The 16,793-nt window shown below is 40.5% G+C and overlaps 3 protein-coding genes across 16 annotated transcripts in view; all 3 read right to left on the reverse strand.

Moving 5' to 3' along the window:
* Positions 1-3,113, reverse strand: part of csnk1g1 (casein kinase 1, gamma 1) — a 37,611-nt gene extending 34,498 nt beyond the window's left edge. For 2 of the 5 annotated variants that reach the window (XM_086070876.1, XM_086070873.1), the window contains exon 1: positions 2,851-3,113. The gene's annotated coding sequence lies outside the window, so the exon portion shown is untranslated. Of the gene's footprint in view, positions 1-2,677; positions 2,753-2,850 lie in introns of those variants that run through there. The other 3 variants (XM_086070877.1, XM_086070875.1, XM_086070874.1) reach the window with 2 other exon arrangements.
* A 1,191-nt stretch (positions 3,114-4,304) lies between these two features.
* On the reverse strand, positions 4,305-14,153 carry LOC147177444 (sorting nexin-1-like). The gene is made up of 16 exons (XM_086072052.1): positions 13,916-14,153; positions 12,490-12,684; positions 12,009-12,162; positions 9,224-9,351; positions 9,030-9,096; positions 8,887-8,930; positions 8,664-8,805; positions 7,573-7,651; positions 7,369-7,444; positions 7,179-7,292; positions 6,979-7,072; positions 6,648-6,853; positions 5,787-5,930; positions 5,560-5,640; positions 5,387-5,458; positions 4,305-5,294 (listed from the first exon to the last, which is right to left on the reverse strand). Exons 2-16 carry the CDS (start codon positions 12,607-12,609, stop codon positions 5,244-5,246), a joined length of 1,572 nt encoding a protein of 523 aa, XP_085928178.1. The 5' UTR covers positions 12,610-12,684; positions 13,916-14,153; the 3' UTR covers positions 4,305-5,243.
* A 1,139-nt stretch (positions 14,154-15,292) lies between these two features.
* neo1a (neogenin 1a) overlaps positions 15,293-16,793 on the reverse strand; it is a 166,146-nt gene continuing 164,645 nt past the window's right edge. For 4 of the 10 annotated variants that reach the window (XM_086071395.1, XM_086071393.1, XM_086071391.1 and 1 more), the window contains one exon: positions 15,294-16,658. In XM_086071395.1, the coding sequence (XP_085927521.1) occupies positions 16,506-16,658 (153 nt within the window). In that variant the 3' untranslated portion in view covers positions 15,294-16,505. Of the gene's footprint in view, positions 16,659-16,793 lie in introns of all 10 variants that reach the window. The other 6 variants (XM_086071392.1, XM_086071397.1, XM_086071389.1 and 3 more) reach the window with 2 other exon arrangements.

The raw sequence follows: 16,793 nt of genomic DNA on the forward strand, positions 1-16,793 counted from the left end.
TTGAATGCCAGATGCCATGTTTGGAAGAGAGCGGGCACCACTCATCACCTGGCCAATACCATTCCTACAGTGAAGACACAGTGGCGGCAGCATCATGCTATAGGCATGTCTCTCAACAGAAGGAACTGGGACCCGAGTTATTATGGTTGAGGGAAAAATAAATGCAACAATGAACAGGGACATCCTGGATGACAACCTGCTCTAGAGCAGCATCTTTCAGCAGAACAATGACCCGAAGCATGCAGCCATGTCATGGGGCGGGCGGGGGGTGCGGGAGCAAGACGGGTCCAATCGATAAATCATCAGTTGTCTAATTATTTGAGATCAAATTGCGATGCATGACTTCAAACATCATCATTGGTGAAAAAAAACTAGTGTTGCATGTCTCATAGTAAGACCTTATGTTTTTTTAACATCTTGAAACCATATCACAGTGGGAGTCTCTTATAGCAACATCACAGGATTATCAAAAAATGAAAATCTGCCAATAATAATGGTTGGAAAGGCCATTTTGACCTGGGTACAACGCAGCACAAGAATTTGGAAAATCAGAGGAAGGGTTCCAGAGAAAATGAGGTTTTTGTGCCAGAAAAAATTGCCCAGTTTGGGGAACGCTTTTGTGTTGCATGTCAAAAAAGCTAATCAAAAAGCACCTTCAAGTTAGAGTGAAATCGAATATCTTATATTCTCAACATCTCTACAAAATCTCACACATTAATGCACTTATAATTTTGTTATCAATATAAATTGACAAAAAAAAATATTTTCTTTCTTTAAAGGGATGGACTGTATAGTTTTTCCAAAAGAAAAATATTTAAGCTAAGCTATTCAAACTTTTTATTAAAACTTCTAATTCTTTTCCAACTTTTTTTTTTTTTGACATGACGTTTCAGTTACAGTAAATTGTCGTAATCAGTGTTTGGAGGTATTGTATTATTTTAATGTATATAACACTTGCTTGACCGTTCACAATGTTAAAATTACTACAGCATATATACATGCATAAATTATAACGTTTTATGATGCGACTGCTTAAAACCTGGAATTGACTTTTTTTGGTCACAAACAATACGAAACGTCAACAAACTGACAGTATTGGTAAATGAATACGAATATTAGGTGGAATATGCAAATATCTTGCGTTAAAATAGAATACACCATTGCAGTAAAATATTAGGGCTGGGTTTTTAAAAATGTAATAATTGATATCAAATAATTATTTTATTATGAGCCTGATAGATTCATAATCAATTATTTTAATATATCTTTTTCCCATAAATTTATAAGAAAATAGACATTTTAAAGGCAGATGCTTTTTTATTTTGTTGACATTTACTGTTCACATGAAGTATTTTCTTACATTTATAAAATACCTGACTTATTGTACTTCAAGACAATTCGGAATCTTTTTAATTTACATTTACAGTTATTGATTTAGAATAATGAAAATATTTTCATCTCATCCTTGCTGACGCCAATATTTGTGTAACACTTAAGTGATTAAAACATTAAATTATTTAACCAGTTACTTCTACTGCTACTATTTAATTTGGAATTTAATGTTTGTGGAGTATTCTATCATGTCCTTGATATTTAAAAAGACTTGATGTTCCATAATTAATCAATATCGGACTGAAGTGGAGTGAATCGAATCGGAACAAATCGAATCGAACTGAACTCTTGTGAATCAAAATCAAATCGATTGAGGAAATTAGAAATCGATACCCAGGCCCTATAAAATATACCTAAATATTGAACGCGTTAAATGACAGACTGTGACGAGGTAATATTGCGCTTCCCTCAGGTATCAAGTAACTAACTACCAGTAATCTGTTGGCATCTTTTCATTGAATCGGAGAAATAAAGGCTGTGATTGGAGTGATTTAACCTTCAGTGGAAAGAGCAGCCTGTGAGGGGGCCTTGCCAATAGTCCACACTCCTGCTGTGAGAACGTCAGCTAACACTTTCAGTACAACCAGGCAGAAATTGAAAAGGAAGTTTTGCTCTGGGTGAGCTCAAATTTCATGAAGAACACAACAAATACCATAAATGTGGTTGTAAACCATGATGGGTTTTTTTTCTTAAATAAGTTTGGGCAACACTGCGTTATTAATGATGTGTATGGATTTGTAAAGTGTGACTGGAAGGTGAGTTGTTAATTGACGTATGCAATTTCATGAACAAAATGAATTAATTTCAACTCTGACAAAAGGCACTGAGGAGAGGCCCTGGTATGATCGAATGAAACGATGTGCTACCCTGTCTTTGCATCGTTCGGTCGAGCTGAAACAATACTTGAAATGTAGGGCTTTGTTGAAGCTGCGAGGGTTGATCTGAAACTGAGCAGTAAAGAGACTAGGACTAGGTCTGAACACTGTTCAAAACAAGGAAACGGGCCGATGTTTCCTGAACAAAGCAAGTCGCCATCCAACCTCTGCCTACAGTGCTGGTCATCATCGATTAGTGGACGAACACACCGTTAGCCAAGTTAGCTCGCCAGCAGAAAACCTGACAAACCTGCCGCAAAGCTAACGTTAGCCACATTAGCCAGCCACAACGTCTGGGCCAATTTATTTCAAAAGTAGAAATGTGGGGAAACACTGAATTAGTACCATTTCTAAAGCTCGTGTTCATAGTATTACAGACGCGGTTTGTGAAAGATAAGAATCGAATAAACCTCAGTCGCCGCTTGTCGTAAACGCCTTCGCGAACATGCACTGATGGCTGAGTGACAGCTGGACCGAGCACAACAAGGAAATTAGCCCCGTCAGCTATGAAATTTTGAGCGAACAAGCAAGAAGCCCTCACAAATTGCGGATTTGCGTCTGACCGCGAACACAACAGGCTCACCTTGGTGACGATATATCCAGATGAAAAGGGCATGCGCCGTAGGTGTGTTGCTGCTCGACTCGCAATGTTAGAGCGAGTCTAGACTCAAGGCTCTCGGTGTTACTTGTTGGTTGTGATATTTCATGTTAGCGACGGAGTGGGAGCCCTCTCCATTATTCTTCAGTTGTCCGCCTTCGCTGGCTGCTGGCTGGTGTGAGGTTCGAACACACCGGATGTAGAAAAACGGCACCGCCCGCTTCCACTCGCACACTTCCAGGTCACACGGAGACGGGTTCATTTACTTGGAGAGCAAGGTGTAAAAGCTGTAGCATCCTGTACCTTCCTCCATAGCACGGATTTATTGTAGCTGTTTAATAAATGACAACTGTATGTTATTAGTGATAGTGAGTGGAGGTGGAGGAGGCGTGACGAAATGAGTCGCCCCGACGTTAAGGTTCAACTCACGTGGCAGGCTTATCTTATTTTGTTCAAAAACTAAACTGTAAACCACTTTGCGCCTACTTTTCGAGGTCACGTGGCTAATAATTGCCACGCAAATGAAATAGGGTCATCGCAATATAACCCGAATTCAGAAAACACATTACTCAGGCTTGTAGCCTATATCAAATCTCAGAATTTACAGGGTGGTCTGAAATAGACAGTACGGTACTGTCTATTTACCAAAGGTGTTCACTGGGCATTTAAAGCAACATTCCCTGACCTGGCGTTTCCAGACCCCTTGCCCCAGGCAAGAAGCCATGGAGCACCCAAAAAAAAACAACAACAGGACAATGGATAAGAAAATATATATTTTATGAAATAACTGTCATTATTAATCATAAATAACAAATGATTGGTGATGTTTTGAAGTCGCCATCCTTCCTTTTCAATTTTATTTTAATTTCTTATACCTTGTAAACACTTTACATAGGTGGAATAAGTGAATGATTTTCAAATATATTTAATTGTATCATTAAGCAAATATTTTGCAGTTCAGTCGACAAGCTGGAGATTTGTCAGCAATACTCGCCATCACGTGATGTTGGTTAAGAAAAGTGGAGCCAAATTCTTATGAAATGTTCATAGTGCCGTCCTTTCCCGTTTCCTTCATCTCTCCTTGACCCCATGACGTATTCCAACAAAGGTTAAGGAAAGGTGGCGTAACATTCGACTCTGCTTAGTGGCCCTGTCTCTCGAGGCTGGATCCACTTGGAAGACCTAGATGAAGTGGCTGGAGAGAGGAAAGTCTGGTCTTCTCTACGTAAGTTGCTGCCCCTGTGACCTGACCCTAAATAGGCATAAGAAAATGAATATAATAACTGGTTTATTAGCTTGTCTGTTGTTTACCGGTTAGCTTAAATGCGCAGTGAACGTTTGATGCTTGGACCTACTTGACATACAAAGTATACCTACCTACAATTTTAAAAATCATCCACCGTGAGAATTAGACAATAAAAAAAAAAATTCTACAGCGCTCAAAACGTAACCAAAAGTTTTATTTTTCGAATCAACCACCTGTATAACATTTCCAAGAACACGTGCGCTAGTGGTTACAAAAGTAAAGCACATTCTTATGGAAATATGAAAAAATTAACAGAAAAAGTTGCAAAAACAATCACAGTCAGTCTAACTTTAATGTAATGATACCATGTTTTGACCAAAAAAAAAAAGGTTTTCTGACTAATATCAATCAATGGCGGTTGGAAGATTCATTGTACAGATTGCATATTTTGATGATTGATATCAAGATCTTGACTTCATCATAATACCAACCAAGTTGAAGTTCCTTACAAACTTGCCAATTCTCTCACTGTAACTACTCTGACAAGCTTGTCACCCTGTTATTATTGTAACATTTAAATGCTCTCATATGTAATACGCAGTAACATCGCGTTTGGAATTTTAGTTACAATCCCTGTCAATAATAGTGGCATATTAATGAAAAAGATGCTTTCCTACCCGCGCAATGTTTAAATTGCACCAAAATTATCTGGCAGCCATCCATGAATAAGCTGGAATGTCTCATTCATTTGACCTTAAATGTAAACTATGAACAACAGTGTTACTAGGTCGGTACCTCAGTGGAAACATTTACACGGATTCAACCAGTAACAAATACATTGTACATGCCTCCCCTCCCCTTAGTGAGACTTTTTTTCTTTTCTTTTCTTTTTTTTACAAATACTATGGCCTGGCTAACCTTTCCTGAATCTCATTCATTGCATTTTAAAGTTGGGAATACAAACAAGTATTTACGCAGCACATCAATATCAAATAACTGTACAAGATTTGCGAAGACAGGCGCAAACGGATGGAAGTCGTCTTCGTGTTTCAAAATAGTCCTCTCACTTCGTGGAAGAGGTCAAGTGTTCAGAAAAGGCAGATGGCGTGTAAAAAGTGTCCATCCTCGTTCGTTAAGCTATTGCCTTGGCTTCGGGAAGGAAAGCTTCCCAAAACTTGATAAGCTGCAACAGAAATAGGATGAGAAGAATGACAAGATGTAAATGCGCAACTGCCAACTACCACCAAAGTCAACACTAATGACTGATGTTATTACCCTTTGCTGAGACTGAAGCATTGACTCCAAATATTTGACAATCTGCGTCTTCCAGTCCTTGGTTTTTTCTTTCTAAAATTCAAAGTGTAGGAATGTTCATGTTTTTTGGGTTTTTTTTTGCTACAGCAAAATAATGCCATTTCAATTTTGAGGTCCATGACGCAGTCACTTACCTCAAACCTGAGAACCTCCTTGCGCACCGTCATGCCAATTCGGTCAAAATCTCTCTCGTGCTGAGTCACTTTGGCCTCCCACTGCGCACACACCAACAACATACCATCAACTCACTGCATGTGATATGAACACAATCAAGCGAGATGTGCATGTCCTGTTCACTTTAGAACACAATTTTGCAAAGTTGCCGAACGAATGCATGATGACACTATTTGCGCGTGCGCACCTCAGTGATCTCCTCCTTGGCCTGCTGCAGTTTGTCCGGCTTGTTGGCCCACAGCAGCTTGGCCTCCAGCTCTCTCTTCTTCTGGAGTGCGCTGGAAGCCTCCTGCCATCGCTGCCACGCCCGCATACGCTGGGCAAAGCAGCCCTGGGGAAATAAGGCGAGTGCTTGACAAAAGGCGACACCAAATGCCTCGCCTGTACTGACTTGTATGAAAACCAGGAACAGGTTTTTAAAAACTCTTTTAAAGCAGTCACAATTAATCAATCAACAAGTAATCAATTATCAAATTAATCAGCAACTATTTTAATAATTGAGTAATTGTTTAGAGCAATTGTTTACATTGAAATTGTCCAAATCCTCCAATTTCAGTACCTCAACAGTAATTACTCTCTGATTTCTACAGTCCTTCATCAGAGTAGACTAATTATCTTTAGTATTTAATCAAAAATAAGACATTTGCAAACATTTTCTTTTGACGTTGGGAAACTATGAACAAACCAGTGACTGAATTTGTTTCAAAATGGTTGGTGAGCATAACCTCGATTCCTCTCATTGATATTGCTGAACTGATGTTTTGTTGGTTTTTATTACTAAAAATACTAAAAGAACAACAATAATTGTTTTGGGATCATCAATAGACTATAAAATCAATTCTAACAATAATTGATAGTGACAGCATTAAACGCCATAGACCTTGTTAGCAACAGAGTACACAATTATGTGACAAATGTTGGGGGAAAAAAACACCTACTTCATTTTCAATACTTGACTAATTGAGTTATCCTCGAACCTTATAAATTAGCTTTGGATTTGCTTCCTGAATCTAAGGCAAAGTACTGATGGATTGCGCGGTTGTCTTACCCGCACAGCACCCAGCAAACGGATGTAGTCCGCCAGCACCTCGGCGAAGATGAAGAAGTCACTGGAAGCTTGCTCATGGTGCAGCTGCTCCATCTTGTCCTCGACCTCTGCCAGCTGGGACAGGGCCCGGGACAGAGCCGTGTTGTCTTCAGAGTTCCCCAGCATGGCCATACTTTTGGCAAATACTGCCGTGTTTCCGCATAGCTCTGGTGGTGGTGGGTGACAACAGGGTGTCATTCTCACAAGACTTATGTGGAACATCTTAAAAAAACAAGTCAACTCTGCATTTTTTGTCGGGAATTCATCAAAAGGGTCAACAGATGTGGCTCACCCTTCCTGTGATTGACCAACGAGTCTACCACAGCATGGAGCTTCCTTAACTGCTGCTCCTCGTTCTCTACCTCCTGCAACTTGTCCTCAAACCACTGAAAAGAAGGAACACAAGTCTCAAAACCAAAATAAAACTGTACTGTATATATGTGTATATTTGATTTATTTTTGACCAATTACATTACATCTACATGCCCTTACAGTGTCAGATTCATTCATCTTGATGGTCATCTTGTTGACAGCTTCCGACGCCTTATTGATCATTTTCAGAAAGCCGGCTCCACTCAGCGTCTGTGTGTTTGATGCTCTGGGTAACTGCAAACACATTCGCCATTTTGATTCAAAGTCCATCATTCCAAAAGAAAAATAGCGACTGTCAAACAATCCTCACATCTTCTTTTTCGAAGAATTCTCGCACATCAGGATCTTGTATCAGCAATGGGTGAGTCACAACTCTCTGCAGATACCTGCAAAAAGAGAATACAGCGGTGTGAAACAACTAACAAGGTCTTGAAAGCTCACACACCACAACCAATACTGTATACAAATATACAAATACTAATAAATAAAAATAGTGCGTGTGGCCGTTTCTTGCCTCTCCAGCGCGGCTCTCCGTCTCTCCACAAATTCCACTGATGATGGATCGTCCATCCCCACTTTCACTTTGGTCATTCCTGTCAATGGAATTCTCACTCAATGTATGGAACATGGCTAATCACACCAGTCATTTTGTTTACATAAGCTGCTCTGGGCTAATAGCTGTGTTTAACTCATTCAAACCCAAAAATGTATAAAAACTTCTTTTTTTTTAATACTTTGTCCTTCACTACCAAATACGTATTTATGCATTTTTAATGCTAGAACATGATGGCTTTGACGCAGCTTCTGACCTGAAGAGGTCGCTTAAAAAAATGGTAGTTATTATAAAAAAAAAGGCCAGCAGGTGGCAGCAGAGTATAAGAGATCGGACAGGGAATGTTGCCACAAGCTCTTTTCCCCATTGTTTTCAACAAGTTTTTGAATAATGATGAAATTTAGCTATATTCTAATGCTAATTGCTGCAAAACGGAAACAGATACAAAAAAACTTTTTTTTCCTGACAAAAGAAGAGACTCTAATCTTTGTTTTGGTGGTTTCCATGTTTTCATAGCAATCAAACACAATATTCTGCAGTCCTTGCAAAATCAGTCAAAATCCAATAAAACAATGGCTGGGAGTGAATGAGTTAAGAGGGAAGCCAGGTCAAAAATTATATTTACAATTATATGTTCCATGTAAGCGCACTAGCCTAAACACAACATTCTGATTAAGATTGTGTATGTGGAAATATAAATTAAGCAGCGCTGTTTTTTCAAAATCCATTTCGGGGGGACAGCCATTTTGCCACTAGCTGAAAATGACATCATAGTGCCAAAGGAATCAGCTAATGAACATCACAACCCCAAAGGACAGGTAAGCCGCGATTGGTCGTCAACTGAGCCAAAATGGCCGCGCCCTAATTCACATTCCGCAAACACATTTTTGACTTGACTTGCCCAATAAAAAGCAAATACCTTGATTTAATCCTTTCTACACTATGGGCAGACATGTTGAATCGTTTTAAGAACCAGCACAAGAAAGAAGAACTAACAGCGATGTGATTAATACGCATTTCAACATAATCAGCAAGTATTCGGTGGGACCCACCTACAACACTTTTCTCTGGCGGCAGTGGAATGATGCATCCATGAAGCGACTGTTTGACTGACAGCTTCTCATAAAGTCCCAGGAAGTCACTGAAGCGTCTTCTCACAGAGAAGGTCTTATTTTTAAACATGGGCATGGAGGTCTGGCGGGCCACATGAGGATACGTCAATCAAGACTTAACACACACTACGAGCCATCAATGTACTCATGCAGGACTACAAACCCTCATGGAGACTCTGTAGGCCACATATGCATTCATGCCATCACCTGGGAGAACAAAATGGATGCAGAAAAACAAAGATTTGCTGATAATTCACCATTTCACACGCATAAAAAGGCATGCAGAGAGACTTCAAAGACACTGACCGACTTTCTCAGGGTTGGTGACAGCCACATCCATATCAAAGGTGTCATTGTCCTCTTCCTCCTCCAGCTGCAATTGGTGACAGCACATCACTTTCCAGCTCTCAAATTACATTTGCCGTCATAAGTGTGGAGACGCACTGGGAAGGCATGTGGTCAATTAATAGTGTCCACTCCTGCAGGGCTGAGGCCTGTACCTGTTCCAAGGAGGTGGCTGGCATGGCGGCAGTGCTCGTAGAAAACGAGGAGATGGGACGTGAGCCAGAAGAGCTGCAGAGTTCTTTTTGGGCAGAGCTGCCAGGTTTGTCTGTGCCGAGTTGGGCGTCTGCACAAAGAAAGGGAATCATACAAAAGGTGTCGTCCAAAAACACACACGTGACTCCTTCCTTGAACAAACGGCAACAATAGTTAGGTTTCCATCCACCCATTTTTATTTGAATTTTCAAGAAATGTGAAAATAAAACTGAATGGAAATGGCCAAAATTTGCACAAAAAAAAGTTTTTACGCTTAGAAGGGGTGGATTTTGAAGCGTATCGAAAAAAGGAAAATGCAAATTTTGGCTATGGAAACAGGTTTTGCGAATAAAGACTAACAAGACCGGATACGCACGTTTTGACCAGATATTACGTCACAAAAGTTAGGTGCACACGATTCTGCTTTGTCCCGTCACAAAAAAAAGTGTACATTCATTGACACTTAGTTTCACTACCAGTAATCACCTTTCATTGTTTTTAATTTTATCTTTAATAAAATCAATTAAAAATAAAATATTTATACTGACCAGTTTGTTTAATTTTTTCATAGTTGTGTTACCTATTATTAAAGGTTATATGTTAAAACAAAATGCCTAAATTTCAGCCTTTTTTCTCCAGGTCCTTATTTTGAATAGTAAAAAATAAAAATCATTAATTATTGATGTAAACAAAAGCCCTAAGTGGGATAAAATTAACACCACCCGGGCAGTCAAAACTTAGCATTACCATTTTTCTTAAGGCCAAATACTTGCAATGGAACTCCTTAGCTATGCAGGTTAACCAGAGAGAGACTGTGATAATGAACGGACGAATGAATAACAAAAAAAAAGGCAGTTTATGGAAAATATAGCACTACTGACTTCATCTGCACCATAGCAAGACTGGTAGACACTGGACAGTGAATGTAATCACTTTGCCGACTGTCAAATTTGTACTTCCATACACCTGCATTTCGGTAGGATCTTTTCACGTGCGGACATGTTCAAATTATTACTCAACAAGAATCAGAAGGGTGGAGTTCATCTGCTTTCATTCAACTGGCTGGTGCATTTCAATACTTTTTTTTTAGCGCCTCAGGCTAGACTGTTTGAATATGCTTGATTGTTTTGTTGCGGTGGAAGCAATTCAACCAATTATGTAAATAACTACTGGAATTAGGGTCTGCGTGAAATTTCATCACAGGGGTGTGGATTTTCTGTTTTCTTAGACCAGGGGTGGCCAAGTTCGGTCCTCGAGAGCCCCTATCCAGCCTGTTTTCCATGTCTCCCTCCAGCTGAATCTAATGAACCGCTCATCATCAAGCTTTGCAGAAGCCTGATAATGATCCTGATCATGAATCAGGTGTCTTAGTGGAGAGAAACATGGAAAACAGGCTGGATAGTGGCTCTCGAGGACCAAACTTGGCCACCCCTGTCTTAGACTGACCAAGTTAATCACAGAACCGTCACCCAATAGAGCATGCATTTTATACCTCCTAAAAAAGAAAAGGAGGGGAGACAACCCCAGAAACAAAAATCATTTCAAAATGAAGGCTGGTGAATTCAATCGATCACATGCTTAATGCAGTTATTGCAAGGTCACCAAATATTAAGCAATATAAAGAAATAAAAACTATTAATTATTAATATTAATTAATGTTAATTCCAATATTTTTGCTCACTTAAAAAGTGGGTGGCTTAAAAAAAAAATTGTTCTCGATCTTGTTTTTTTGTTTTTTTTACAGATTCTGAACTTTTGTGTCATATTCATCTTTTGATCTGAAACCCAAATGCCTTCAGTACACAACAAAACCAAAATAATTGACTTTGCTGTTCCAATACTTTGCGAGGGGGCTGTCGCCCCCGTGGAGCACATTAAACCGTGGCAAATTTGGACATGCCGTCAGTTAAATTGAGCTCAGCTCATGCGCGTGTCCAAATGTGTCTGTCACTCATTCGTGAATCTTCACAAACAACCAATCAGCAGCAAACATACTCCAATGTTATTGCCGTTCACGCACGAGTCAGCAAAAAAAGTGTGGCAGAGAAAAAGAACAAAGCGATGTAGGCGATGAAAATGTGCTATGAAGCAGCCTTCGCTCAGGGCCAGTCTCCATGGAAACGAAGGCCAAAGTTAAAGGCTAGCGAGACTCGAAGGCCACGCGTGAGGGACGCTGGACGTTTTGTCATGAGGCCAACAAATTAGACCTATAGTGGAGGCGGCCAACCAATTTGGACAGCTTTCGTCTTTCTGATTGGCCAGAAAGGCGACTGAAAGTGCACGGTGGCGGCAAGAAAGTACATTACATGTTATACATAACATATTAGCTACAAAGGGAAAAACATTATTTAAAAAAAAATTGACCTTTTATCAAATACAATCAAAATGATAGGATAATTTTCTATTTTGGGTTCATATTTTTATATTGACTACAGAGCAGTATGAAGTGTCTCATCAGTCACAAATCTCACCGCACTTCACTGTTCCATCCCTTTTCTGAAATGCTTGTGCGTAGGACTGTATTTCCAACTACGGAAAGCTCTTTGTGAGTCCTTTCTGTGAAGTGCTATGTAAAGACAAAGTAGCATACTTACATAATGTAACTGCGTAAGCCTCGTAACGGTCATGCTTCGTGAAATGTCCCTTTAAGTCTATCTGTAATGTCCTTTTTTGTGTTTTGCTACCTTTTTTTTTTTTACAAGACAATTAAAATCACAAGTACCACCCGCTTCCTTACGAAGGTCTTACCGGCAAACAGATCGTTGTCCTCGTCCGAGTGGACTCCGTTGGACTGGGTGCTGGTGCGGCTGCTCGCATCACCGGCACCGGCACCGGCACCGGCACCGGCGGGGAGCTCGCCTCCTCGGTCGGGCTGAGACACTCCACGACTCACGGACTTACTCTGCACAAAAGCAAAGCCAATTCAAAACATCAATGTCAAAGTTGAAAGAGTTGGAGCCCACGTATGCAAAGTTCATTTGAGGCTGTCACAGGTGAACATCAGTTGTTGACTCGCTCCTGGCTTGGATTTGTGATTACATTTACAGCGTCATATAACTAGAAGTTAGCCCACAATTACCACACACGGCAAGCTAGCAGACACATTATTTTGGATACCAAAAATTAGACAAGTCAGTTGAGCAAGAGGCTGACTTCCAGCTAGCCAAGACAGCTCCATCCAGTTATTAATGACTGAGGATTACGGATAGAAAAGCACACGCGAATTTACATTGCTAACGAAAATATCTTCTCCCTCGTCGCTATCTCCATCTGCCAAGTCAGACAATCCTTCTCCTGGCTCGTCGTTTGCAGGGAAAGGAGGAGGATTACGAGACGAGTCGGACGCCATTTTCCTTGCTGTGAGTGTCGATGACGTCACAGACGAGGAAGGCGAGAGGAACGTGACAAGTGGTTGGAGCGCCTTCTGCTGGTCATAATGACACATTATTGTTATTACTATTATTATTATTATGGGTGAATATGCCACTAGATAGGAGACATGGGTGTGGAATAATATGCAGGACGAACATAGTACTTGAATAATATTGAAATTTTGAGTGAGTTGGAGTTTTAGGTGGATCAAATGCACGAAATTAGTTTTTGGTTTGCTGTTCAACAATTTTTGCAACTTAAATGACGGAGGGGGTCACAATGTTTCATCAGTGCTACTCCGAGGCCACACACTTCCTGACCAGATTCATGACAAAAATGCTATGCTAAAATATATGTCTTTTAAACATATTTTATAATACATTTATCAATGCATATATATACAATATCCACTAACCTAATGCAAAAACAAAGTGTTTCTAGCAAGAAACTAAACACTTTTTTTTGTAACTGTTCGACAGCTGTGATTAAACTGTTTTGTTGTTATCAAATATTGATCAAAAACAAACTTTCTTGAAAATGGCATAGGTTTTAAAGTGTGGGTTGTGTGGCAAGTTTTTTTTTTAATGAAGACTTTCATGAGCTCTAATATTGCCATTTATCCATGTAACTGCGGAGCAATCGAAGAAAACATTAATTAAATGACTCGTTCCCAGCGTGTCTACTTACTGTAGACTGTAATCAATCAGGAAACCCACAGGGTAGAGGATGGTTTGGGCGAGCATGGATGCGGATGTGCCACGCCACCACACATTGCCCACTTGGCCGCCTCCGCCGCATTTCCAAGGCGTGTGCGATGAGGCTCAAGAAATGCGCACGACTGGCAGCCTGCCACTGCAGCATGTGTGATGGCCATCTCTATTGTCACCCGGAGTTCATGATCCATTTTGCAAAGCATAATTTGCAGCCAACTAACTGTTGTCATCTTTGTTTACCTTTAAAGTAGCTCCATGCCGCTGACATGGCTCCTAATTGGAAGGTATAGGTCAGGTCGGTTAAGTGGTATCAGTGTCGTAGCATTTTCAAAATGTCTACATGTACAGAGTAGACTTATGTGAGTGGAATTGTGATAGCCCATGGGAACACACAAAATAGTTTCACCTATAAGCTCATTGAATTAAAATGCTGTATTAGGTGATGAAGAATATTATCGGATTGTTGTATCCTTCAACTTTATATTAATAACAATCTGAAAGTACAAAAAAAAAAAGAAATCATGCCCACTTCTCCACATCTAACATTCATATCATCAGCTTTTCACTTACCTGACGCCAGCAGCAGCTGTTATGACATCCAAAGGCACTTACAAGTTGAATGACTTAACATGCATGGAAGACCGCTTTTCCTTAACTGCTCTCTTATTTGAACTCCAAATTGCCTGACCAGACAGAGCCCACACTATCGTGTCAGGAACATTCTTGTGCACCTGCACACTAAAGCAATGAAACAGCACTAGCCTGCGGCACATTAGCATGCCTTGAGAGAACACCAGGCGTGCCAAAGAATGGGGCATACGCCACGGAGAAGGCGGGACTTCCGACTTCATGGTTTTCACACATCCGCTTCGTTTCCGTTGCGAGTGTGTAGTGTGTCGGTCTCAGTTGTCCGAATAATTTACCTACCGCGCGGTTGGGGCGCGCAGGGGTGGGGGTGCGAGTGTTGGAACGAGGCCATCAGAGGCCGGAAACGACGCTGATGCGTGAAACCCGGAAGTCCGTGAAATCTACCCCATATCATCCAATATCACTTAATTGCAACATTTTGTTACTTATGTTTTTACAAGAAGAACAATTAAATGTTTTTCTACTGGGCATTTAGAAAATGCCATTAACCAGTATATAGCCTACACATGTTGCTTGCTAACTGGTCCAGATTTTACAGTCAATCGAGAAGGAATCATTACTTCAGAAATCAGAATACATACTTTTTAAATTGAAAGTTCTATTTTCAATGGTTCCTATCAGTCGTAAGCACTCAGAATTGTCATCATTTATTATTATTTTCACGTTGACTGCAAACCAATTGTACTGTAAAAGTGTACCTAATGGTATGGCCAGTGCTACAACTGTACACAAGTTGTTGCCTGCTTGGCCATCTTGGGTATTTGTGATGAAATAAAACAAGTGAAACGTTTATTTTGTTAGTATTCATAATAGTTTGTATACACCAATAATAAAAAAACAAACAAACAAACACCTTTTTTTTTCCCCCCCAGGCATGTTTTTCATCGTTTTCTTAAAATGCCATTGATTTTCAGTTTTCCTACAGAAAGCAAAGAAAGCTCTGTACACGAACAAACAACAACATAATTCCTCATCATGAGCTGAAAAGTTAACACTCGGCCGCTCAAATTCATATCATCTCTGGAGCAAGAAAAACAAACAACAATGGGGAAAAAATTAACAAAAAAACAAGACCAGCTGCCTGCTGCTTTACCTATAGGACACTACATTACACAAACAGCATTTGATATTTAAAACACAAGATATGTAAGAAATTTACTTTCCAAAAACCGTGAAAAAGTGCAATACAGGTTCAATTGTTAACAACTTAATAGGTTATTTCCCAAATGGAGTCTGGCCCTTTTTTCTTGTTCTTTTTAGTAATGTCCCTCTTTTTTGTTTTCAGTCATACATTACCCCCCCCCCCCCCCCCGACTCAACAAAAAAAAAAGAAGAAGTTTGTATCCATTGTTAAAATCTCTTCCATTAATCATGACATTCATGATGATGGATATTTGTGAGAAACATCACAAAAGTTGAGATCGTAAATGACTACCATGAATTTCTTTGGGTAACAGGATGATGGGGAAACTAGACTTGACATCAGGCTTTTTGTTGTTGGTCTTCATACAAAAATGAAGATGAGCATTAACTCAGTGGGAGTTCCATTCTAAAGGCCAAAATATGTGAGGTGTAATAGAATCACAATGTTGCTCTTGTGGGGCCACCAGGAAGTAGTCAACATGTATGCACGCACGCACACACACATTTTGTAAAAAAGACAACTGGTCTGTTGTAGGCGATTGTTGCAATGTAAGGGTGTGCGCCAGGGAGGGAAGGGGCTTGGGGGCAGCACCCTGAGTCCGAGTCACCTTTACCTTCTGACCTGCAAACACGGCGGTAAGGCTTTTAGAAGGGAGACCCCGCTGGAAAGAAAACTTGACAAATGTTACAAGTCCTTTGTGACAGTTTTCGAAATAAAAATAACATATGTACATGTTTATAAGGATATGTATGTAAAAAATGAAGAATACAATAAGGTAGAAAGCAATACAAAATCATGGTACGAGGGGATACAAACATAAATGACTATATGTCGGAATAACGTTGGCTTGTAACGAAGGCGGATTTCCAAAGTTCACTTCACCAAAAACGGCCCAATAGATACACAAAATGCACCAAAGAAACACAGAGATCGCGCGGACCAACATCAATACCAGCATGTTGTTGGACTTTTCGACAAAGACGTGCATCGTCATGTGGCACCCAACAAACAAACAAAACATGTTTGTATTTTTGCAGAGGAAGTAAGATCACAATCGTTTGACCGAGTTCATTGTCTCCGAGAATGCTTCTTCATAAAAACATGAAGCGTCTCACACCAATGGCCATCTCCTTCCTGAGACTGGGAAAGGTGAGCCGGAAAAAGTTCCTAGAAGTTGTTTTTTTTCTTTCTTTGTAGGACGAAGTTTTTTTTTCTGGGGGGCACAGAAGTCATTTTGTGTCCATGGGCCACTTGCTCCCAAAGGTTTATGTTGTTTTTTAATTTACTTTCCTCCTGTATGAATGGTTTATCTGTATAGTGAGTAATGTGTGTGTGTGTGTGTGTGTGTGTGCGTGCGTGTGTGGATGCTCATGGTGCTGTAGTGATGGCGTTGAGGTCCTTCATGAGACCCTCCAAGTGGGCCATCTCCTCAGTCAGCTCGTCTGGTTCGTAGCTCTGAGGGAGAGGAACAGGGTTACTGCGAGGGGCGGGGGAGGGGCACGGGGGCAGGGAGGCAAGCACCTGGAGGAGGGGAAGGGGGGGTGGAGAAGAGGAGAGGGTCAGTCAGGGACCTTTCACTGAGGACATGGGGGAGTCAAATGGGTGGGGTGAGGCGAGCTGGGGGGGGGGGGGGCGGTGATGGGTCAATGGGACTGC

Source organism: Leptonotus elevatus, chromosome 3 (genome assembly GCF_054856555.1).
Source record: "Leptonotus elevatus isolate MCC_2025b chromosome 3, RoL_Lele_1.0, whole genome shotgun sequence".
NCBI classification, from domain to species: Eukaryota; Metazoa; Chordata; class Actinopteri; order Syngnathiformes; family Syngnathidae; genus Leptonotus; species Leptonotus elevatus.

What these genes read in the sequence shown, in the direction of transcription:
- LOC147177444 (XM_086072052.1), bottom strand. Translation starts at nt 12,609, where the DNA reads ATGGCGTCCGACTCGTCTCGTAATCCTCCTCCTTTCCCTGCAAACGAC. An exon ending in GTTGGTCAATCACAGGAAGG is followed by an intron (nt 6,854 to 6,978) that starts GTGAGCCACATC and finishes CACCACCACCAG; the next exon opens with AGCTATGCGGAAACACGGCA. An exon ending in AGGAGGTTCTCAGGTTTGAG is followed by an intron (nt 5,459 to 5,559) that starts GTAAGTGACTGC and finishes TTTGAATTTTAG; the next exon opens with AAAGAAAAAACCAAGGACTG.